At 40.1% G+C, this 24,212-nt stretch overlaps 1 protein-coding gene across 10 annotated transcripts in view; it reads left to right on the top strand.

The window, feature by feature from the left end:
* ccdc88ab (coiled-coil and HOOK domain protein 88ab) overlaps positions 1-24,212 on the top strand; it is a 69,921-nt gene that overhangs the window by 43,507 nt on the left and 2,202 nt on the right. For 3 of the 10 annotated variants that reach the window (XM_081616157.1, XM_008428753.3, XM_081616158.1), the window contains exons 13-37: positions 951-1,129; positions 3,043-3,180; positions 3,942-4,125; positions 4,234-4,364; positions 4,904-5,197; positions 5,938-6,120; positions 6,203-6,481; positions 6,712-6,836; positions 7,100-7,238; positions 7,441-7,617; positions 7,725-7,886; positions 9,370-9,647; positions 9,760-9,903; positions 10,525-10,711; positions 10,803-10,948; positions 11,724-11,816; positions 11,986-12,188; positions 12,329-12,376; positions 16,233-16,310; positions 17,895-18,125; positions 18,778-18,831; positions 19,593-19,676; positions 20,630-20,716; positions 21,088-21,365; positions 22,189-22,648. In XM_081616157.1, the coding sequence (XP_081472283.1) occupies positions 951-1,129; positions 3,043-3,180; positions 3,942-4,125; positions 4,234-4,364; positions 4,904-5,197; positions 5,938-6,120; positions 6,203-6,481; positions 6,712-6,836; positions 7,100-7,238; positions 7,441-7,617; positions 7,725-7,886; positions 9,370-9,647; positions 9,760-9,903; positions 10,525-10,711; positions 10,803-10,948; positions 11,724-11,816; positions 11,986-12,188; positions 12,329-12,376; positions 16,233-16,310; positions 17,895-18,125; positions 18,778-18,831; positions 19,593-19,676; positions 20,630-20,716; positions 21,088-21,365; positions 22,189-22,648 (4,362 nt within the window). Of the gene's footprint in view, positions 1-950; positions 1,130-3,042; positions 3,181-3,941; positions 4,126-4,233; positions 4,365-4,903; positions 5,198-5,937; positions 6,121-6,202; positions 6,482-6,711; positions 6,837-7,099; positions 7,239-7,440; positions 7,618-7,724; positions 7,887-9,369; positions 9,648-9,759; positions 9,904-10,524; positions 10,712-10,802; positions 10,949-11,723; positions 11,817-11,985; positions 12,189-12,328; positions 12,377-16,232; positions 16,311-17,894; positions 18,126-18,777; positions 18,832-19,592; positions 19,677-20,629; positions 20,717-21,087; positions 21,366-22,188; positions 24,206-24,212 lie in introns of those variants that run through there. The other 7 variants (XM_017309029.2, XM_008428746.3, XM_008428747.3 and 4 more) reach the window with 7 other exon arrangements.

Below are 24,212 nucleotides of genomic sequence, written 5' to 3'. Positions count from 1 at the left end.
AACCAATTATTCCAACGTTTAATTGGATAAGAAAATAGCACATTCTGCTGATTTTTCATTTAACCACTTAAGCCTTTTTGTACAATATTAGAGGTACATTAAGATATGAAAATAAGCATTTTAAATAAACTTATATATTTAACATCAGCCTTTTCTGTTTGACTTTGACACTGTTGCAGTGTAGGGCTGATCTGTGTATTTATAATTAACTGATCAAAATAATTTCTTTTTTTTTTTTTTTTTACAGAATTTATCTGTACATATGTTCTATCTAAAAGTCAAATTTTATTTTCACCTGGTTCATAGGTTTTTACACACACACACACACACACACACACACACACACACACACACACACAGAGTGTGGTCTTTCGATAACGTACTTTTTTTTAAATCTATGCTAGTTAATGATCAATCAATTATTAAATCACTGGACGATTAATTCAATAATTGATTAATCACAATCCGATTAATCGTTTTAACTTTAGTAACATATAAAGAATGGGAAAATAAAGAATAAGTCATTCACTTTAAAAGTTAAGCTGCTAACAGACACTTAAGAGTTCACTCTACTGGAAGCTGCAGACAGGTGATAGACCAGGACTTGGTCTTTGGCCCTTAATCCTGCCATCGTCCCTCCAGGCTCTGTCTGCATGTGCCAGCCTCCACAGGGTTTTCTTTCCACTTGGTTAAGACCTGTGCTGTAATTAATATTCAGTGACTCCTGAAAGATGAGCTGTGGAGTTGGATAATAAGAGCTGTTAATAGGTTTAGCAAGCCCAGGATCTGGATAAAGACTCTGTGAAGGTGGATGTTTGTCAAAGCATGCTTTAGTGGAATTACAGCCTCTCAAGATTTAATCTGAGTTATTGATATTTAGTGGTAATAAGGGAATAGACACGATGCATCTTGTATTTTGCCAAGACATTGATGTTCTGTCTTTATTTTAGCCCCGCAGAAGTCTTTGGGCGAAGAGGTGAATGAGCTGACCTCCAGTCGCCTGTTAAAGCTGGAGAAAGAAAATCAAGCTCTGCTGAAGATGGTGGAGGAACTCAAAGGGACAGTCAGTCAGGACAACACAGCTAAACTGACCAAAGCCAACCAAGAAAACCAGAAACTTAACCAGAAAGTAAGCCTTAATTTCCTTGATTCTTAAAACAGACTCATTTTGGGATTTGTGATGTTTTTATTTCTAGGACATCTTTAATTCTCTCCTTCAGCAGCAAAACCAACATGCCTGCGTAATGTACATGCCTCCTCTTGGTTGTAGCCCTTTAGACCACAGTGACACAGAGAAAGTAAAAGTGGGCAAGGATAAAGAGGGGCGGATAGGAGGATGAAAGCAAAGCTGTAAATCCACATGGTTAAACTGCCTTTTCTCTTTGCCTTTAACTCTGGAACACCCTGTGCTAAAAGACATTTCACAGCTATTTTCAGAAACATAAGATTCTCTGTGTGCCCTCGAACAAAAGCATACCACTAAATTCATCTCCCTCAAAGAGAAAATCCACCCTGTGAAGTTTCTAAGTGACTTTAAAAACTTAATCCAAGATGCGTTTAAATTTGAAAGCAGCTATTGGGAGACATGTAGCTCACAAATAAGCATATTTCATTGTTGTTTCAATATGAGTTTAATTCATACAGAAACGGGTATTATTTTAAACAGTTTATCGCAATCATTTTATGGTTTAAAATGACATATGGATACTTTTTCTGTGCTTAAAGTTAAGTACCAACAAAAACATTTTTTGAAGTACCAAAAATTCAGGATTTGTTTCAACTAGAGATGTGCCGATCAGGTTTTTTCTTGCCGATTCTGATCACCCACGAGGGCCGATCACCGATATTGATTACATAATTTTTATTTTTTTAATCATAAGCACTATCGGTTACATTATGTGGAAAAAGGAACTATGAATTCACCTTAATTTAGACAAAAACTTGTTTTTAATAACTTTTTCCAAGAAAAAAAAACAAAACGGGCATTGTGCAAATTGTACTGCTATTGGTTATACTATCTTTAACAGACTGAAAACATATGTAGGCTCTGAAGAGGCTAAATAATGCAAAAAGTCAAAATAAAACCTCTCAACATTGCTAAAGAAATTCAAGTATAAAACTTAACATTCAAAGGCTCCATTACAATAAAGAGCCATCTTAAGCCACCTGAGTTACTGAATGAAAACTTCCTGATAGCATGGCTAAGCTGATTACTGCTAGTTCTGATTGGCTGTTTCTGACTGAGCAGAGTAATTATGCAGAACAGGGAGGAGGCAGAGAGATCGATTATTTTTTCAGAGATTATTTGTCTCATGTTAGGACAGCGAAAGTTTTAATACGTATGTAAAATTTATTAAGTTAGATGCTGCAGCTTCAAACAGAGGTTCGGTGTGAGAGTCAGCAGAAGTGGCGCTCCGTCTGTGAAATAGACGGAGCTAGGGTGAACCGCTGTTGAATCGTAGCAGCGGTTCAACAGCGAGAGCAGAACCAGCGTCTTACCCCGCAGCTCGAAGACTTGAAGATAATTTTGCTGGTTATTTGTTTAGCTTTCTGACTGTCATGCTAAGCCGGGTGAGTGTTTGTAGCTGTGTGCTGCTTTACTTGCTATCTGATCCTCCATGTCTTTCTTACTGCAGTGAGTCTCGAATGTAGCCAAACTCCGTCAAGTATGACATTGTTTTTATGCCATATTAGATTTGTCGTGTTGATGCATTTTGATGTGCTCAGTTCGCACAGTGCGTTATAGTTACACGTCACATCGCTTAGGATTTGTTGCTGCGCGTTTGCGCAGTGTGAAGGAAAGAGGAGACCAGCTGCACAGGCAGGCTGCAAAATGAGAAGCAGGTGATCAGTTTGTGTGATTGGCAACAAGAGACCGTGATCGGCGATCACTGATCATACACTTTTTCACGGAAATCGGCCGATTATGATCGGTGGCCAATCGATCGGCACACCTCTAGTTTCAACAGATTAAAATTATTTGAAATTATTTTTGTATTAGTATATACACAATACCAGACAAAAGGCTCTTGTTTATTGCAGTTGGAGCGACTGGAGAATGAACTAATGGTGGATAGGGAGTCGCTTCGTAGTGCCGAGTCACTGAGTACGGACCTGATGAAGGAAAAGGCTTTGTTGGAAAAGACTCTGGAGACACTCAGGGAAAACTCAGAGAGACAGGTGGGCATGCAAACACACACTCAGTGCTGTTCATAAGCCATTTTGTAATTGTTCGGAACAGTCTGATTATCCGTTAAAACTGTGACACATCTAGCTGATTAAAGAGTGACTTTAAGCCTTTTTAGCTCTAATCTCATGTAGGATTCACCTTAATTCAGAAAGTTAACGTTTGACTCTACTGGACTGTCATTTAACACATTAGAAAAAAGAAAAAAACACCAAATAGATTTGATATAAACACTTATTTTTTCCTATAAAATTTTCGCTAACACCAAGATAGCCCACAGAAACATGCAGAATTAATAGATTTCACTGATTGTTTCTGCAAACAGTTTTCAGCAATTTGCATTTGGATCAACAAGCTGAATGCTTCATTGAATCCCGATTTCTTGCAGTCTGCAGCTTAGATGGAGTCGCTCGCTGTGTGTAGCCAGGACTTTGCAGTTGTCAGACCCAAATCTGACACCTTTGATTAGTTTAACCTTCTGATTCGTTAAATCCAGCTTTGATGAGCTTCAGGGGGGAAAGCAAACGGAACACTCGCAGATTATCTGCCTCCATCGGCTTTGTTGCAAACATAATGAGATGTAACTAATGCTGTGCTATTCCAGTACGCACAATGGTCAGGCAAACAGCAGATTTATCCTAGTTTTTTTTGTATGTAGTGTTGATTCTGCTGGGAAATCGGTGCCTTGTACTCTTCCTATCTCACTAAGAACATAAATCACAATTAAATCAAAGCTTCATCTCGTTCTCTCCAGATGAAGGGTCTAGAGCAGGAGAACAAGCACCTGAACCAAACCATTTCCTCGCTGCGTCAACGCTGCCAGGTTGGAGCCGAGGCCCGCGTGAAAGACGTGGAGAAGGAGAACAGAGTTCTTCACGAGTCGATCTGCGAGACGACGGGCAAACTGAATAAGCTTGAATTTGAAAGGAAGCAGCTACGTGAGTAACATTTTTGGGTTTGAATTCTTTCTGAGAATAGCATTTAGTTCTGTTTTCTTCATTTTAACAAGTTTTGAGTGTTTTGAAAAGTGATTTTTTTTTATGCAGGAAAGGAGCTTGAATTGATGAAGGAAAAAGGTGAGAGAGCAGAAGAGTTGGAGATTCGGCTGCAGAAGCTGGAAAGAGAAAATGAAAGCCTACAGAAGAAAGTTGCCACTCTTGGAATTACCTGTGAGAAGGTCTGGTCCATCTCCCCACATATTGCTATATTACCTTGGTTTGCTTATGTTTTAAATTATTTTTTTTTTAATCCATACATTTTCACATGGGTTGTGGAATATTTTTGTACTTTACTAATGGTTTGATTTGTTTAACAATCTCAACGCAATGAATGTAGATTCTCAAAGTCAGGGTTCTTGTGGAGTCTGGACAAAAAAAATAGAATTTGACTTGATAATTGTTCAGGTACAGAAAAAGAAAAAAGTATGGAACGTTTATTTCATAGCTGTATCTGATGATGTCACTTGCAGATGATCTTTTTTTGTATTCGTTTTGGTTTTTGCAGCATTTGTGTTTTTAACGTCTGATCTAAACAGAAAAATATGCAAAAATTTCATAGGGAACCTTTGCCTCTACAGCTTTAAAATGGGACATAAAATGTGAATTTGTTACATTTTTGGGGGTAATAAAGACATAAAAAATGTCATCCCACCAGATTAGAAATTATGCTTTTGTTTCAGACTTGCATCTCTCAACTTCTCACACCTCTTTCTTGCAGGTTTCTTCTTTGGAGAAGGAGAACTCTGAGTTGGAGGCGGAGGGTCGCCGTCTGAAGAAGAAACTAGACACTCTGAAAAATATGGCTTTCCAGTTAGAGGCGCTGGAAAAAGAGAACGGCCAGCTGGAACAGGAGAACCTAGAGCTCCGGCGCTCAACCGAGACGCTCCGGTCAGCGGGGGCAAAGGCCGCTCAGCTGGAAGCAGAGAACAGGGAGCTGGAGAGCGAGAGGACCCAGCTGAAGCGCAGCTTAGAACTTCTTAAAGCCTCGTCAAAGAAGACAGAAAGATTAGAGGTATGAATCACATACAGGAGCTGCTCCTGAACCCTTTCAACACCATTATCTCGTTGGATCATATTCCTTATAATAAATCAGTGCTTCAACTAACGATTACTTTAGTTATCAATTAAGCTATTGACGATTAATCGGATCTTAAAAAATTAGCACATTGTGCAGATTTTTCTTTTAAGCCTTTTTAATATATTAGAAATAAAAAAAATTGCAAAAACAATTACATTTCTTTTTAAATAGCTAAATAATTTATTGCCTAAAATACTTAATGCCTGTTCTTTTGTAGCAAACACTGCATCTTCATCTAAAAAAAAAAAAACTTCTGTAACATCTAAATGTGAAAAGCTCGACTCAACACCAACATACTGAAGGCCTGATGTTGATTATTTTTTTGAATAACTAAATATATGTATAGCAAAAGGCGATGAAATATATATATATATATATATATATATATATATATATATTTTTTTTTTTTTTTTTACAGAATTTGAATCTGGTGAAGCTAAAACTATGGCACTGAGTTTTGGGTAGAACATATTTACAAAATTTCTGTTTTATATATTGTCTTAAATGCAAATTGTATGTATTTTAGTACAGTTTTGGCTTAATCACTGCTCTGAATATATTGTTCTTTCAGAAAATAGCCTTTTTTAAGTCTAAATATACACAATTACTTTCTTCAACACAACAGTTCAAAAATGACTGCAATGTTCAAGTTTTTCTACACTTTTGTTTCCCAGGTGAGCTACCAAGGTCTGGACACGGAAAACCAGCGGCTTCAGAAGGCTTTGGAGAACAGCAGCAAGAAGATCCAGCAGCTGGAGGCAGAATTGCAAGAGGTGGAAACAGAGAACCAAACCCTTCAGCGTAACCTGGAGGAACTGAAGATCTCGAGTAAACGGCTGGAGCAGCTTGAGCAGGAGGTAGGCCGTAGTCGCGGTCGCTATGCTAATGTTCCACAGTTAGCATCCATCTTTACTTTACTGCGTCCTGTCTCACTCACAGAACAAAACTCTGGAACTGGAAAGCTCCCAGCTGGAGAAAGATAAGAAGCTTCTGGAGAAGGAGAACAAGCGACTGAGGCAGCAGGCCGAGATCCGCGACTCCAAGCTGGATGACGGCAACCAGCGGATCGCTGCCCTGGAGAAGGAGAACCGCACCATGGGCAAGGAGATGATCTTCTTCAGGGACTCGTGTACGAGAGTCAAGGACCTAGAGAAAGAGAACAAGGAGCTGGTCAAACAGGGCAGTATAGATAAGAAGACGCTGATGACACTAAGAGAGGTAAGCAGAGCTTGTTTTTTTTTTTTTTTTATGTATGTGTTAAGATTCAGCAGATTAAATTAAAACAATCAGCTTTACTGATCTACTCTACGTTAAAGTCTTTTAATGTTGTTTTTATATAAATCTTAAGTAAATATGGGGTTATATTAGATGCTCAATGTGTATTATGTGCGGTGTGTGTGTGATGTGCGTGCATGTGTGATGTGTGTGTGTGTTTGATGTGTGTGTAGGAGCTTGTGAGTGAGAAACTGCGGACGCAGCAGATGAATAATGACCTTGAGAAACTTACTCATGAATTGGAGAAAATTGGACTGAACAAAGAGAGACTCCTGCACGATGAGAGCTCCGATGACAGGTACACAATGATTGCTGATCTGTGATGGAGCCTTTATAAAATCTTTGAAGGCTGGTTTAAAATTAAACTCCTTTACATCGTCCAGAATAATGACCCATTTTACTAGAAGGGCGGTTTTTCTCCATATTTTCCAAGCCAGAATCATCCCGTCCTTAGAGGATAATTGATGTTTTTTTTTTTTGGAGGGTGGGGTGGTTCTCCACATTGTCTTAATACATTTATGCATTTAACACATAACTACATAAACCTTTATTTCTTCCCAGGTTTAAGCTGCTTGAAACCAAACTGGAGTCAACTCTGAAATCATCTTTGGAGATCAAAGAGGAGAAAATCGCTGCTTTAGAGGCGCGATTACAGGAATCCTCCAACCTCAACCAGCAACTTCGGCAGGAGCTAAAAACGGTAAGCAAAATTGAAATCCATGCTTTTATAATAAATATAAACAATAGTTGTTCTTTGCAGACTTGAAGCTAAAATGCAAAATAAGTGTGCTACAAGAACAGAACCGTGAAATTTAAAGTTCAAAACGTCTTAAAATGTTCTCCTGCAGCAACTATTAGACTATTTAGGTATTTAGCTTGATGGTTTACTTGATTCGCCTCAGGTAAAGAAGAACTATGAGGCGCTTCGCCAGAGAGAGGAGGAGGAAAGGATGGTTCACAGCTCTCCCCCGAAAGGAGGGGAAAACTCCCAGACTGTCAATAAATGGGAAAAGGAGAGCCATGAAGCCACCAGGGAGCTGCTGAAAGTCAAAGACAGACTAATTGAAGTGGAGAGAAATGTAAGTTTAAATGAATCTTAGATTTCTCAGGTGTTTTTTTTCCCCCTCCATTTCGGTTCCAAATTTCTGTATTATTCATTATGAGGTTTGGGTGCTTTTCCCCTCAGAATGCTACACTGCAGGCTGAGAAGGTGGCTCTGAGAAGCCAACTCAAACAACTGGAAACTCAGAGCTCCAACCTGCAGGCACAAATTGTAGCGGTGCAGAGGCAGACCGCCTCCTTACAGGAGAACAACACCACTCTGCAGACGCAGAATGCCAAACTGCAGGTAAACCCATCATATAAACAGGGAAAACCAGAAATAACCCAACATTAAATAGTTATTTGTCTATATTCCTTATGTATGTGAGGGGAGAATAATTTTTTTTTTAAGTATTTGGTATTGAGTTTTTGCATTTAAGTCCTATACTGGCTCTTTTCCCTTACAAGAGCAGCTCAATAAACACTTTTATGTTTTATTTCTACTTGTGCTTTACAATGATTTGAACTCATGAAGTTCAAAGTCCTCTAAATAGTTTTGCAGCCTTTTCACTATCAACAACCTTTGTCCTCTGAGGGCAGGCATATATATAATGATTCAATTTTAATGGATCTCTTTCTGTGATGAATTCGGTTTGATATGGAAACAAAACCTCCTGGTGTAACTAAGTGGCAACATGTTTGGGTGTCAAAGCTGCCAGAATCCTGCAGCAGAATCCTGACAGTGGCAGGAGCTTGGTGATCTCTGTGTCAGTGGTGTATGTGTGGATGATTCAGACCCACACACTGCTGTTTCAGACCATTGCATAGATATTTATAGCAAAAATAACATCCCAAATGTTGTTTTCTATTCATATCAGGATTTAAAGGGGAACAAACACCAGCAACAAAAGTTCTGTCTTTATCGTTAATAGTGGCCTAAATTGTCAACGTTTCTTATTTTGCCTTCCACTGAAAATCATGTGAATTGCATCAGTTTCTTAAAGGAAAATCCAGTTGAACACAATCTAGTATGCTACACAGTTGAAATACTTTGTAGCAAAATGCAAATCAGTTAATGTTGAGTGGGACTTTAGTTTAAAATGTTTTTGCGAACATTTCACCGGTTTCAGAATAACTTGGTTATCATTAATGTGACCTTGTACCATACTGGTTACATTATGGTAGTGCTGTGGCGCCTATTCAGGAGTGTACATCAAAAATAACACGGATATCTCGTCCCGCCTTCTGTGTTTGTGCAGTTGTCCAGCCAGTCAGCTTTGCTCCCTGCTATAGATTTACGTTTGCTCTCACTGTCTGGCAGCTTTTCAAACTCCTCTTATGTGTGGCCGGGTCACACTGTAGCTGCTTACTGCATCTGGAAAATGTTCAAGTAGGTTGCTGCGAGTTATGCGTATGTAACGGCACACTGCATGTTGACGGATACTGTGTCATTGTGCTGCTGCTGCTGTTTTACCTGAACCCAGTCTGTCTGTCTGTCTGAGTGTAAATATTGTCTGTGATGATTGGGCTGGTAAACCTCTGTGGCCATAAAGGGAACTCATAAACCGATAAAGAAACGTGCTTCCGTTTTTTTATTTCCTCTCCCAAGCTGGAGGTTATCCCACACAGACACAGTGCCCCCTGCAGGCAAAAACTCCAATAAATTCTTCCTTGGTTTTTAATGTTTGGTTTACAGAGATCTGGGCTTTGAATATTTCATCTTCACTTGAAATATACCACAAATCATATGTTTTAAGTGATGGTGCTGCTCCTCCACCTCTGTCCTGTAGGTGGAGAACTCCACCCTGAGCTCTCAAAGTGCGGCCCTCATGGCCCAGAACGCCCAGCTGCAGAGCCAGCAGAGCAGCGTGGAGGGAGAACGGGAGGGAGCACTGAGGGAGAAGGAGGAGCTGAGGGCGACCTACGAGCTGCTGCTCCGGGATCACGAGAAGCTGGCGGCGCTCCACGAGCGGCAGGCGGCCGAGTACGAAGCTCTGATTGGGAAACACGGCGGCCTGAAGACCTCCCATAAGAGCCTGGAGCAACAGCACAGAGACTTGGAAGACAAGTGAGCTTCTCTCGAACTACAGCAATATTCAGTCAATTCTGTCATTTTTTTGAGGAACTTAAAAAAAATTGTCTCTAAGTTGTATTTTTTATTTTTTTATCCTTCTGTTCAGGTACAAACAGCTCCTACAGAGAAAGGGAGAGCTGGAGGAGTTGGAGAAAAACCTTAAGGAGCAGCAGGACAAGATGGCTCGGGAGAATCAGAGCCACCAAGCCACAGCTGACCAGTGCAAACTGCTCAAAGAGGAAAACGACAGGTCAGGCTTTTTATGCTATAAAATAAACTGGCTTATGGAAAATGTTTCAGTTTTAAGTCTTTTTTTTTTTTCCAAGTTAAAGGTGAAATTAAAAACTGCTACAAAATGAATCTTTTTCGATCATTTGTATGTAAAATGGTGTCTTTTTGTTTTCCACATCAGATTTTTGGTCCATCTAATTGATGAATTTGTTTTCTAATTTTACTAACAGAACCCAGAGACAAATGCAGGTAGTCTAAAATTTAAAGGTTGACCGTTTCATTCCTGGTTCAGAGGTCTTAGAGTTTCTTCATCCTGGGTGCTGCTCAGGTTGACCTTTTCTGGTCCAACTGCTGGAAATGGGGCAAAAAAACAACAACTATAAATTTATATGTAGTATGTTCATGTATTTAAATCTGTACTTATAAATCAACCCCCACAACCAAATCAGAATTCAACTTCTTTACTGTTGATTCATGATTGTGAAATATAATGGTTCAAAATGTACGAAGTATTTGGAGAAATCTGGACTGTTTAGTCTGTAAAAGTTTGACATTTAGAAGTAGAAAACGAGTGGGAACATGAATGTTTTCAGAGTGACTGAAATGCATATTTCCACCAAAGTCTGTGCTGTCTTTCCAGGCTGAACACCACCTATCGCCAACTGATGAAGGACAGCGAGAGTCTGCAGGTGGACCACAAGAACATAAAGAGCCAGCTGAACAGTGCAAAGCTGGAGCAGACCAAGCTAGAAGCAGAGTTCTCCAAACTCAAGGAGCAATACCAGCAGCTGGACATCACCTCCACTAAACTCACCAACCAGTGTGAGGTAACGAGACCTTCAAGTGTATTTTAAGTGAACGCTTTTGAATAAATCTCTTTAACGTTTTAAACCGGTCTTCCCTTTTCGTGTGAATTAGCTGTTGAGCCAGCTGAAAGGCAACTTGGAGGAGGAGAACCGTCACCTGTTGGACCAGATCCAGACCCTGATGCTGCAGAACCGCACACTTCTGGAGCAGACAATGGAGAGCAAGGACCTGTTCCATGTAGAGCAAAGACAATACATGTAAAACAAAAGATACATTTGTCTTTTTCTTTGGAGTGAATGTTGGATATGGTGCCTTGCAAAAAAGCATCCGTGCCCCTTGGATTTTTTTACATTTTGTCACATTTGCATCTCACACCCCTAATATAACAGCTATTTGCCTTCAGAAATCACTTATCTTGTAAATGGTGGCTAGAATGGCGAGGAGAAATCTCCCAGGTGGAATAGTCTACTGTTGAGTCCTTGTAAAGGAATTAAATGAGACGAAAATGTAACTTTTTGGCTTAAATGCAAAAAGGAAAACTAAGAGAACAGTTACTCTACAGCTTTAACTATCTGTAGCTCATTATAACAAGATACTGCTTCTGGAATTATTTCCCAGGTCTGGCAGTCAAGTACTCCCAAACCATCCAATCTAACAAGGTTTAAGCAATTTTTCAAAGAAGGTTGGTCAAAAAATTCAGTCTCTAAATGCACCAACCTGGTTGTGATGCTGCCTAAAAAAAGACTTGAAGCTGCAATGGAGCACAATTCTAAAAGGGTATTGACCCAGAGGGTGAATATGCTTAAATGCCAAAATCTATGTATCGTTTAGATTCTTTTCCCCATACAAATATGTACTTCTTTGTGTTGATGTATTGTATAAAATCCCAATACAGTGCATTAGCTGGTGGTTTGTAAGGTGAAAAAATATGACATTTTTAAGGTAGTAATACTGTAATCTTATAAGATGTTTGGTTTCCAAGTTCACTGGTTTTGTTTTGTTTTGCTTTGTTGTTCTTTGTGCGATCTTTAGAGACAAGCTAAACGAGTTGAGGAGACAGAAGGAAAAACTTGAGGAGAAAATAATGGACCAGTACAAATTCTTTGATCCTTCACCTCCACGCAGGTAAAAAAAAAAAAACAAGCGACGTCATGTGGTCACATGAGTTCTGATGTATAACAAAAACTTATGTATTCTGTAAAGAAAAGGTTGTGTTACGTCATAACTTATGATCTAACACATGCTTATGGTCTCCTGTTGCTGTCTTCATTTCACCTCTGACCTCTCGTCAAAGGCGTGGCAACTGGATCACTCTGAAGATGAAGAAGCTGATGAAGCCGAAGAGCCGGGAGCGGATGCGTTCTCTCACGCTGACCCCCTCTCGTTCGGAGCTGGGAGAAAGTGTTTTCACTTTTGTCCCAGACAGCCAGGACAGCTCCTCCATCGGCTCTGGGTCCAACTCGCTGGATGACACGCTCACACAAAAGAGGAGCATGAGTGAGTGCAAATAAGAAAAGCACGCTTTCTTGATTAATAATGTGCAGGACAGGAACGCCCGAGTTCCAAGTGGGTTTGTATAGTATGGCTGAGTCTTTTATTCCCTAACCGCTCATTTGCTTTTTTATTTCTCTGCGAAGGAAGGAGAGGGCAGCATTCCCATGCCCAAAGTCAGGGTTCGTCCAATGGTATGCCGTGGATAGGGAGGGTGGGCGGGGCTAATGACCCGACTGTCATGTCTCTCGGGGCATGTCTTTGTGAGTCCATTGTCTGTGTCACTCATAGAGGTTACAGCTGAGCTGTGCAGCAGGACAAGGTTGACTCTGACTCAACACTTCTGACCTAAAGAAATCAGATGCCGTTCATGTTTGGAGCAACGTGAGGTGCACTGGATTTGTTCAATCTTATTTTGATGGTAACCAAAATTAAATAAAGGGAGATGCCATGAAATCTATTTTACAACTATGTCTAATACTTCTTAATCAGTTTGTTTGTACTCCACCTCATAGGACGATGATTTTGCAGCTGGCTGCACACTTGGCAGCAAATGTTTTTCTCCTTTAGCAGAATTCATATTATTGTTTATTCTCAAACAAGCTGTAAGCTACAGGTAGTATGCTGAAAATAGCAATAATATTAAGGATTAGGAGGAAGACTTGTTTTTTTTTCCTTTGGCTTAAAGTTTTTTAGACAAATGGGTCTGGATCGTTTCCCACAGAAAAAAAAAATTAAGTTTCTATAAAGAAAAAGTATTTAAGTAAAAGGCACTGTGTCCAAAGTTTGGTATAAAACATGTAACAATTATCACAGTTGCAGGATGAAAAAAATATTCAAGCATAGTCTTAAATCTTTATGAAACTACTTTATAAATATTTGGATTAAAGCTAAATTGTACATTTATCTTTCAGTGATATTGCACATTGATTTAATAGTGCCAACATTTTATTCTGAGGTGTCTAGTTACTAATGTTCAACTAACTACAACAGGTGTTGGTATATCTGTTTTTGCTACTGCAACTAAGTAAACTTTGGACAAACAAAAAAGCCCAATAATTTGAAGGAAATTGGGCGTTATACTCAAACTCACAATAGTGTAAAGTCAGAGTAGTTACTCTAATAAAAATAATTACAACTTTTGTGATTAAGGAAAACCAGATCAAAATCTGGCTTTCCTTAATTTCCTTAATTTCATTCGACCATGTCTTTGTTGCTCGACTGTTTATTTTGGTGGTAGTTCAGGTTGGCACCATTAAGTGCTGAATTAAGTGTACCTCATGTGCTTCAAACGCTGGAAACCAATTAACACCATAATGCAACCTTGGTCTACTTCTTTCAACATCTCTAAAAATCCAAGTAAGAGTTAAGCTGCTAGTACGTTAACCTTCTGATACGTGCAGTTCACCTGTAAAGAGGGAGAGGATCACGCTCTATCATAGCATTAAAACTATTAAAGGGTGCAAGAAATGTTTCCTCTCACTTAGTTTCTGCAAGAGGTTATCGCAGCTTAGAAAAGGTTGGTGTTTTTTTTTGTTTTGTTTTGACACAGGAGTAGATTTATGACCTTGAAGATTTCTGTTTTAGTTTATTAATAGTAAAGTTGCATGTAAATATGAATTTCAGTGATTCAGTTCAAAAATGAAACTCCTTATGTGAATTGAATAGTTTTAATTTCAGCTGATTTTGATGAATAAAGAAAACCCCAAATTCTGTTTCACAATAGTAAGTTTTAATATAACAAAAAAAAACAAAAACATGATTTTTGATATGGAAATGTTATGATGTGGCCAACACAATCAAAAAGAAGACTAATTACTTGACAGTTGTTCAGCCGCAAAGCTTTGTGTTCAATTGGAAATTGAGTGGAAGAAAAACCTGCTGTTAAGAAAATAGGGGATCAACAGCGATATCTACCACCTTGAATATGTTGTGTGACTAAGCACATTATCATATTTAAGATTACAGCGGTCTCATTTTTTGTGCTTAGCTTCTTCGGAACCACAGAGAATACCAGAAACACCCTAATCTGAGCTAAAAAAACAAAAAGTTGCTACTGCTTTTCATTAACTGTAAATATCAAACAGAAATAAACACTTGAATTATGCCACTTAAGTAACAAATGAGTTTAACTTTTTGATTTGAATTGCTGAAACAAATTAGGTTGATAGTGAGTCTATGGTGGTAATCTATTGAGTTTTACGTGTATGTATAGAAAGTTTTTAAGCCGGTCCGATTAAGAGTACAGCCTGCTAGGAGCCCTGGTCGTTTTGGAAAATGTTCAAGCCGTTTTCCTCTTTGTCTGGGATTTTTGGGAACACTCTATTCATTCTGGAAGCTCTCCTCATTGCACCCTTTAATACTCATCATCTCCTTCGTCTCGTCTAGATGTGGTTCTGTGTCAACAGTCGTGTTGAAAAATTGTAATGTCTGGCAGGGAGTTTGTAATGTAGTGGTGTTTATAGCTTTGGATCGTCAATGTGAGAATGCTGCGACGTGTGTGTGAATGTGTATTTGAATACCATGTTTATATTTTTGATTCATTGTAAGATTTATACAAGCCTGCCCTCTAAACTACTGTGAATTTTTTCCAAAACAAAGTGGAATTTAAGTAAATTGATATTTTGGATATGTCTTATTTACAAACTGGAAATGTTAAATTGACACTTAAGTCAATTTAAAATACAAAGAAAAAATACTTGATGTGGTCTGTTGTTTATTTTCTGAACAAAACTTTTCCAGTTTTAGATTTTTAAAAAAATATTTTCTTTACATTGCCCCATACTTTAGTATGGGACAGCATTTTTGCTTAGACTAAAATACCTGATACTGGATCATCAATATGCATCACTGGATTGGACAGTACTTATTAGCCGCTAATGCTAATGACGCACATCTACAGGCGCCTTTACTATTCATAGTCATATCCACAAAACCACAGTGTTCCAATGCAAGATGAGCACAAATGTGTCACAAAAATGGTTGTAGGGCTTTTTTTCTTATCCAATTTCTACTATGGCTTAAATTAAAGTTGAGAAAATTGCAGAAGTTTTAATATGTACAATATGAATTCACCATAGATATAAATATATAAACATTACGGTTTCTGTCCGTTTTCTCTTTTAAATCGGATAATTACATTTTACATAATTGCCACGGTAGGAACAGTAGTTTGTTATAATTTAGCAAACTCTAGCTTCTATGCTTTCTGAAATATTTCATCCTATTTGATGACTGATTTATGAATACAACCACGCTTTACGAACTAAAGCGTGGTGGTATTGTCCAAAATCTGGACAATTAGTCCAGATTTTGTTTATTGAAAAGTAAAATAAAGCCAAAAAACAACCAAAAGCCACAAGCAAACATTTCCCACACAAAGAACAGAACATTCAGTCTATTACAGCTTTTCAGGCTTCATGTTTATTTTGCGATCATTGATGAGTGATTGTCCGAACACAAACGGTGGTCAATTAGCTTTTTAATCATCTGCTCTACAGATGATCTATCAGGCTAGGTGTGTGGGTCACCTTATCTTAGTGTTAACTGAACCAAAATACACCAAACTGCGGTGCACATGCACGTTAGTTTGGTCAGTCAAGCTAGCATAACTGACCCATTTCCCACTTTAAATTAAAACCTTTTCCTCATCCTCGAAATGTGATGCCATTGGACTTATAGTTTCAGTAGTGATAACAATTAATAGCAAATATTGTCCCTTTTTCAGTCTCTTTGCGTAGCACAGCAATGGCTCTCATGTGTCGCACACCTTGTCATGTGACGTCCGGCCCAGTGATGTATATCAACGTAGTGGACAATCTGATTTAGTCTGGTGGATCCAGCTTTAGATGATATGCCTGACGTTGCCTAGTTCAGGCTAAGTTCTCTGTTCATGTCTTCCCCTGGCTCCGGTTGTGCCGACATTAACGACATCCATCTGTTTTGCCCTCCTATTTTCTTTATTTTCCTCTCCTCCACCTCTCTGGGTTTGTTCTGTCGCTGTCCCTTCCCTGTCTGTCTGTCTGCCTGCCTCTGGCTGTGCTTGGACAGCTATAAAGAGGTTTCCTTTCATAAGGAACAGATCCAAGGACAAAGACAAAGACAAGGCCATCTACCGACGCTCGATGTGTAAGACCTCCGTTTAGCCGCCACCTTAGCCTTTCCAGTTCCTCTTGTTATCACTTTAGGAGAAGCAGAGGGCGTGGTCACTGATGTCAAGGTGATGAGAGTGGGGCAGTGACACTATGGCACTTCTGTTAAATATTATAGATGTATGCCATAGCTTGTCTGGTTCTATTGTATGTTTTAGATGTCTGCATAAGACTTGGTAAGCTAAACTTTCATTATACAGGCCTGGTGGTCCCCCTTACTACACCTGATTACATCAGTGATCTGTTGTCCCCAACTCTTTCCTTGTAACCCAAGTTCTCATCACTTTCTCTGCTGAATGCCTCCACTTTCTCCTGTAAGGTCTTTTAAGCCCTTTGTTTCACTTAGTTCTCACCGTTTGCAAATAAATGTCTTAGCTTCTTAAATAGGAAAAAACAAAACGACCTCAAACATTCCGGGTTTTCTCCTTATGCAGATGTGTTTATTTTGACATATTCTGCATTTTGAGACAAAAGCCTTCAGTTTGGTCAAGCCTTCAGCTGTTGGGCAGCTTTTTTGTGCTCTGTATTTTCATTTTGCGCATCCTGAATGAAAGGCTGTGGGTGTTTGCGTGTGTGTTTGTGTGGAGGGATTGCCTGTTCAGGTGAGATAGTGGGGGAAGACTGCCTTTCATGTGCCTGTGTTGTGTTTTCCTCCAATCTTTACGGCATGAATCACCGACTGCTCGATCAACACTCGCACTCACCGTGCAGGACTTGAAATGGAGCCTTTTGTTCTCTCTCTCCGTCTCACTCTCTCATTCTGTCAGCGTGCTGCATTTCAGATCTTATTCCGCTGACATGGACTCGCCTGACTCGGATCTGCATGTCCTCATGCCTTTCTGCCATCTCATAACTTGGCTCAATAAAGCAAAGTGCACAAAGACAACGTCTACAAGATAAACAGTTAAAATGATTGATTTGTGCTGCTGCCCCTCTTTATGCACTTTGGTTGATTGTAAAATGGCTGCACACGCCTGCATGTGCCTCTTGAACAATTTTTTTTGTGCTGTAAGATCATAATGCTTTTTGATATGAATAAACCTGCTTCCAAGTGTAAGAAATATGTCTCAGAAAATGGCAGTTCTTAGCTGGATTTACAAATCTAAGTGTTGCTCTGAAAAGATTAAGCTACATTAAAATCTGTTGGGGGAAAAAGTTCAAAACCAATATTTAAGGCATCTGTAATCTCTAAGGGAAAAACGTAAGGTTAAATATTCTAAACAAAAACTAAGAGACAGCTATTTGCATTTTAGCACAGACAATTGGTGGCATATTTAAATTCCCATTTAGAATTTGACGGGTTTTTTTTTTTTTTTTTTTTACAAACATATAGTCATGATTGCTGTGTTGTCACTTACAACACAACAATCTTTTTTTATATAGATATAAAAACCTTGAGTCATTTTGAACCAGATTTGGGGGAAATTGGGTATTTTTTAAATGGATATGAACACAAACTGATTTTATAAATCATTTTATATATGTATATATAAAATGGCTGTAAACATTCAATTACTGCAAGTTATTTTCTGTGACATCCTCTTTTCGTCCGTCCACTCAGCCATGAACGACTTGCTGCAGACGATGGCAGTGGCCGGTGTTTCCGGGTCACAGTGGGCGGGCAGCACGGAGAATCTAGATGGGCCTGAAGCAGGAGATGGTGGCATGACGGGCAGCAGCAGGCGCAGCGGACAGCGCATGAAGGAGCTGGCCCTGTCCACCAACGCCATCGACTGCGCTGCACTAACACTGCCGTCTGCGAGGCGGGCTAAGCTAAAGCTTCAGGTCAAAGGTGAGAAACCAAAATAAAATAAGTTTTTTTTATTATCGTTATTGATGCAACATTAAGAATATCGTCTCTGATATCCAATTTGTAGATTTTAAGCTTTGACCGTAAAAATATGGATTTGGCACATTTCAGTTTCTCTTTAAGAACTATAATGTCAAAGATATAAAACCAGCTTTCAGATTATTTTTGTAGCTTTTCTACGGTGAGCTAGTTATTTATAAATAACTATTTATTTAGTTATTTATATTGGGAACACAAATGGCATCATGCTGCTTTATGTAAAAGGCTAGTTGTAAAGAATTAATTTACTATTTTAAAGAAAAAAATCTTTGGGTGCTACCATTTCAAGCAACCCTTAGTATCTTGTATTAGCTGTCAGTGAGGCTAGCTTACTAAAACAGCAGTCCACATTTATTTACTACAATGTAGGCAAGAATAAGTGCAGCATGTTTAGTAACGGAAGCTTACAAGCTCCCAAAAAATAGAGCAACTTTGCTGTTTTCCATTTTGTTTTCCTGTTATCTGCTTTACGTCTCACACTCTTGACATGACACATCAAGTTAATTCATTTCAAATAGGTTCCTGCAGCCCTCTGTCTTCTTTTTTTTTTTTAAACCCTCACTGAATGTGGAAATTTTTAACTTTGTCTCCACAGACAATGCTTCATGTGAGGATGTTGCTGGTTCCTTAGATGACCCGAAGAGTCAAGGTAAGATCGACATGAAAACTGGATAATAGCCAATCAGATGGGTCAGTAAGACAAGTGTGGCTAGTGGCTGTTAGAAAACGGAGCAGATCCAGAAAAAAAGAACGTCATGTCCTCTGCTAAACTCCGTGATGTTGCTTTTATTAAGCCTGATCTTGTGATTTAATTTTAGTTGAGAGATCCTGGTCAGGGTAAAGTAAAACTGTGTAATTCAGGCTTTTGGATAAAGTCCAGCAGCCAGGCAGAGATTACTCAAGCCTGTGCTGCTCAAATATGTTGTTTCACATCACTCACACTTAAACTAGCTAAAACGTGGTTATTAGTAGTGGTTTCGTTTTTCAGTGTATTTTACTCAAAATCTTTTTTTTTCTTTTTGTGTTGACAAAATATTTACTTTGAACCTAGCTTTGCCATGTTCTTAAATTTGTTTTGCATTATACTATTGCTCTGCCGATTACTTTTAGATGAGTTCCCATAATGCATTTACAAAATAAAATGCAGTCTTCTGAGACCCACTTCCCACTGCCTTCTTATAATGGCATTAAGGAAATGGACATCCGGTCTTACTCATCCTCCACGCATTAGTTCTAATGCATCAGGTTTATGTCTGAGGTACCTATTGATTTATGGAGCAATACTTTTGGCTGCCTCTGTTTTGTTTCCCAGCATTATTATATGCTGGGAAGTTTGATGTCAATAAAACATTTCAGATTCCACCGTGTGGATGTGTTGCATTATGTATGTGTGTGCGTGTGTTTCATTAGGACGGCAGGGGTCTAGCAGTGCTCTTGCTTTGTGTCGTCCTGTTGAGCTGAAGGCTATGTGCAGAGTTCCCTGTAGCATCTGTAGTAAGTCCCGTTTACTGTGCAGAGACTATCACTTTGGGCTACAGTGAAGGTTTTCGACAAATAACACCTGTGTTGATTATAAGTGTTGAATTTGCCTCTAATTTGGTGTCACTTGTATCATGAAACGCAAGCTGCATTTCCATTGACCATATAATTGTGCAAATTGCAAAAATAAATTTGCTTAATGGAAACACCAATGTCGAAAAAACCTTACGTTTTTTGATAAAGGTTTTTACGCTAGCATCAGGCGACTTTTTGGCTGTATTAACATTAGTGTATTCACCAAAATTGAACAACCAATTTTCAGCCAGAAGACGACGACGACAGGGAGTGGTAGGATGGTAGTCATTAAAAAACTTATCGTGTGAAGAAACGTAATCATGTCTGATCTCACTTGTGTTTTCTTATTTAACGAGAACGCTGCAGTTGCGAAATTGTGTTTTTTCAACATTGGCGGAATATCGACAACGTTTTTGCGCACATTGGTAATGGAAGCGCAGCTACAGTGTGAGACGGTTTCACCTGCACCGGCTTATCTTTTCAAACTAACCGCCATGGGAACAGGAGAGCACTGGAAAAAAAATGTTCTCAACTCGTGTTCCTTTTCATTCTTTTTCATCTGCTTCTCGTTTTAACTAACAAGCTCTCACTGGCATCGTTAACATCCCCCTTTCGTCTCCAGTGGAGTGGTCTTTACATTTAGGTGTTCCTTCCTCTCCGTCAGTGGTCTCTTTGTCTTCTTAGATGGACATATTGGTGCTGTAGTCTGGCACTGAGCCACCCTTCCTGTTCCTCAGCCTGGCACGAGCCATCTGTCGCCCCAGCAGGTGACGCTCTGTCGGACTGTTGACGTGCTCCCACGTGTTGCCCCCTGTGTCAGTGCACGTTGGTGGATACATGTAAGCCTCTGTAAATCCTAACTGTGAATGTGTGTTTGCCTCCCCTCTACCCAGCCTCCAGACCCTCCAGCCTTCATAGCAACAGGACAAGTAGCAATAGTAACAATAACTCACACCTCACCTCTCCTCTGGAGGGCAAAGGTACGCTCTTCCATCTTCCCTTCAGCTCTAGTCCTCTCCACTAACGTCTTCAGTAGGGATGCAAGTTAATGATTAATGAGTTAATCTACTCATTGATTGATCTTATTGACTGCAATTAATTGCTAGGACGCACAGTTATGTGCATCCCTAGTCTTGGCTTTATTTCAAACAATATGAAATGTGATCGGATAATGCTGACCTTTCCTAATTTAGAGGTTGTAGTTTTTCTCTTCGGGTTGGACACAGCTTTAAAAAAGCTGATGCTTTTTAAAGGAAAAATGTGTTAATATTGAAGCTGTTTGTTTCAGAAAACCTCACTGGGATCAAGGCATAATTTCTGCCCTCTTTCTCAACTCGTTCCCCTCCCACAGGCACGCTGAATGGCAGTCTTAGCAGGCCTCAGAGTGAGAGCAGCGGGGAGTTCAGCTTGAGCCTGGACCAAGAGGTGTGGTCCAGCAGCGGCAGCAGCCCCGTCCAGCAGCCCGCCTCCTTGCGCTCCTCCCACCAGAGCCCCCTGCAGCTGCGCAGGTCCCTGGAGCCGTCCGGCACCGCCGCCGTCTCCGCTCAGACACAGATCAGGAAGACGGGATCCCCCAGCGAGGTTCTGTCCCTGCAGCAGTTCCTAGATGAGGGTATTGATCCTGCAGAGGTGAGGGCTCGGAATGTGATTATGTTGCACTTTTCTTTTTTTTTTTCCAATTGCATCACGTTATAGGAGAATGCTGCAGAATGAATTCAGACGCTGAAGCCATAGAACCTTGATTGTTTTTAGGTTTATGATCCAATATAATGCTGTTTATGTTACTAGTTTTGGACCTACATAAATCACGTTTGTGCTTTAAAGCCTATTGGGAAACTATCTTTGTATTAACTAACGTATGAAAAAGCACCATGTGTCTGAGCATTAATTTCAAAGGTCAACAGATTGATGCTCTTAGCTTCATCATTAACGTGAAACCCACTTTTGCAATAATCTTGCCTACAACATATTAGGGCTTTTATTCTGAAGACGATAAACTTTATAAAGTTCAAATTACTAACTCAGGTGTTGACTGGTGTTGACAGTTTGCATCGATTTTATTGTTGGGTCGTCATAGTTCTGAGAAAAGAGCACGACTCTTATTCTGAAGAGTATTTAAAAGATGAATGCTCCTAATTTGAGGAGATTTGGCTAAGCATAATTGCAGTCTAAGGTGTTTTTTTAATCATCATAATTGCTAAATGTGTACATTTTATTTGTTCAGTTTAGATTTAATCTTCTGACTGTTTGTTTTTTCCCATCAAATATAACAATTTATCAGTTTACTAAATTACTTGATGATTATTTCAATAATCGGTTAATCAGTTAATCATGAGTAATCACAATTAATACAACTAATCATGAATAATTGTTTCAAAGCACTTCAAAACAAAGGACATTCAGAGGTTTTGAACGACCTGGTCTTGATTTTTTATTTTTTTTTCCTCTTTAGTCTGGCAGTCAGGAGAACCTCACGGTGGATTCCCCTCGTCTCTCCGCGTCTTCTGAGCACGCTCAGAAAGATCGCGCCTCCACCAAGGCGCGGGGCATTTTACGCTCCAGCAGTGGGAGAGCGGCGCCGACCAGCGCCGACCGGGCTCTGAAGTCCTCGGGACAGCCCGGCCGGCCAAGCCTGCGGAAAGCCGAGAGCACGCGTGTCAGAGGCTCCGCCCCTCTCCGCCCCAGCCTCTCCTCCCAGGGAAAAGCCACGTCCGTCTCCGAGCGCCTGGACTCCGCCGTCTCCTCCTCCACACTGCCCCGGGCCAGCAGTGTCATCTCGACAGCCGAAGGTACCACAAGGCGCACCAGCATCCATGACCTACTGTCCAAAGACCACCGGCAGCCCGTGTCTGTTGACGCCTCTCCTCACGCCCCCTCCCCAAAGGCTGGAGTACGCTCGCAGCCGACACCCAGTGAGTACCACCCCAACATCGCCTCCCCCATGCCCAAATCTGTCAGCCTACCCTGCCACAGCTCAGAGGACCCCGACCTCGACAGCCTCGAGTCTTTCCTCGGCCCCTCCTTCACCGCAGAGTCGGTGTTTATGGACTCCATCTTTAGCGAGTCAGCAGAAAATCTCCCCTTCCTGTCCCTGAACCCCACCCTAGTCAGCAACATCAGCGGCCCCCCGGCCCAGCCACGCCCCGGGCCGAACCAGAGCCCCCACAGCCAGTCCAACGGGCCGATGAGGTCCAGCTCAGCCCGCCTGACGGCGTACGATGATGGTATTGGTCCAAGTAGCGTTGCTGAGTCAGAGCAGACTCTGAGCCCAGAGGAGAGCCAGTCACTGTGGTACGAGTACGGCTGTGTGTGAGTCACCTGAAGGTTTCTCACCAGACGATCAGAACTTCATCTAGAGCTGGAGAACGAAATCATTGGATGAACTAATCTTCCTTTCCTGCATGTCAGAGCACAATTTTTTTTATTATTATTTGGTGCATTAAGGTCATTTTCTGTTTGTCATGGTGCTGAATGCTTTACCTTTTCTTTTTTTTTTTTTCTTACTTGGGTGGGACTTTGAACTCTCCTCTGCCCAAAAAGCTGTTGTTGTGTTTTCTCATCAAAGTGGTTAAAAATGGTTTTGCTCTTTATTTTTATTTTGACGTGGCCATCACACAAGGCCTGTTCGTTTCTCAAAGATCCGTTATAGCCAGCAGAACCGTTTGCTGTTCCAAGTTAACTGTCCCTGTGACACTGAAGCAGCTTTGTCACATGATAGACTCGCCTCCCACTTTGTGGTATGATTTACTGCCAGAGTGTTTTCCACGGTTTGCGTTGTTCACTAAACTGCATGGCTTTGTTCTGTCAGCCTGAGTTAAAACAGCAATTTTGATGATGAGAATCAAAATGGATTTTAAATTTAATTTCTTTTTGTTGACGTGTGCACTGTTTTTGTGCATTTAAAGTTTTTTCTTTCTTTTTTCAATTTCATGTGTACATATATCTGAACTGGAGGCTTTGCTGGGTTGGTGGTGGGTTGTGGTGTTTGTGGGCTCCAACTAATCTCTGGGGCTGGTGACAAAATGATGCATCTTCTTTCTCAAAATGATCTCTGGGTGTCATTAAAGGGACAAGTGAAAGTTGACTGTGAAGGGACCGGATCGTAGCATTACCTGGGTGAAATTTACCTTTTAGATTTCGACTGAGTACAGCAGCTGTTAAAATGCAAGATGGATAATGAAGGTTAACAAGTTTTTGATTATTTTGTCAATGAAGCATGCATCATTTCATTTTTGATTTTTTTTTTCCCCCTTTTATTGCTCTTAATGCACCACACTGCAGAAAGGATCGTGTTGGTGCGCTAGACTCAGCCACATTTTGTACAGTTAGTAATTTATATAATCAAAAGATAAACATCTCTCATCGTGCCAAACTTATTTGCATGTAGAGTTGTATTTATTTCTGCTTTTGTAGGTGCTATTTTACTCTTAAATATATTTATCTGAATGGACACTATATGCATTGATGAAGTTGATG

Source organism: Poecilia reticulata, chromosome 15, assembly GCF_904066995.2.
Source record: "Poecilia reticulata chromosome 15, P_reticulata-male-v2, whole genome shotgun sequence".
Lineage (NCBI taxonomy): Eukaryota > Metazoa > Chordata > Actinopteri > Cyprinodontiformes > Poeciliidae > Poecilia > Poecilia reticulata.
Note: the sequence above shows the minus strand (reverse complement) of the source record. Positions and strands in the feature narration are given on the sequence as shown.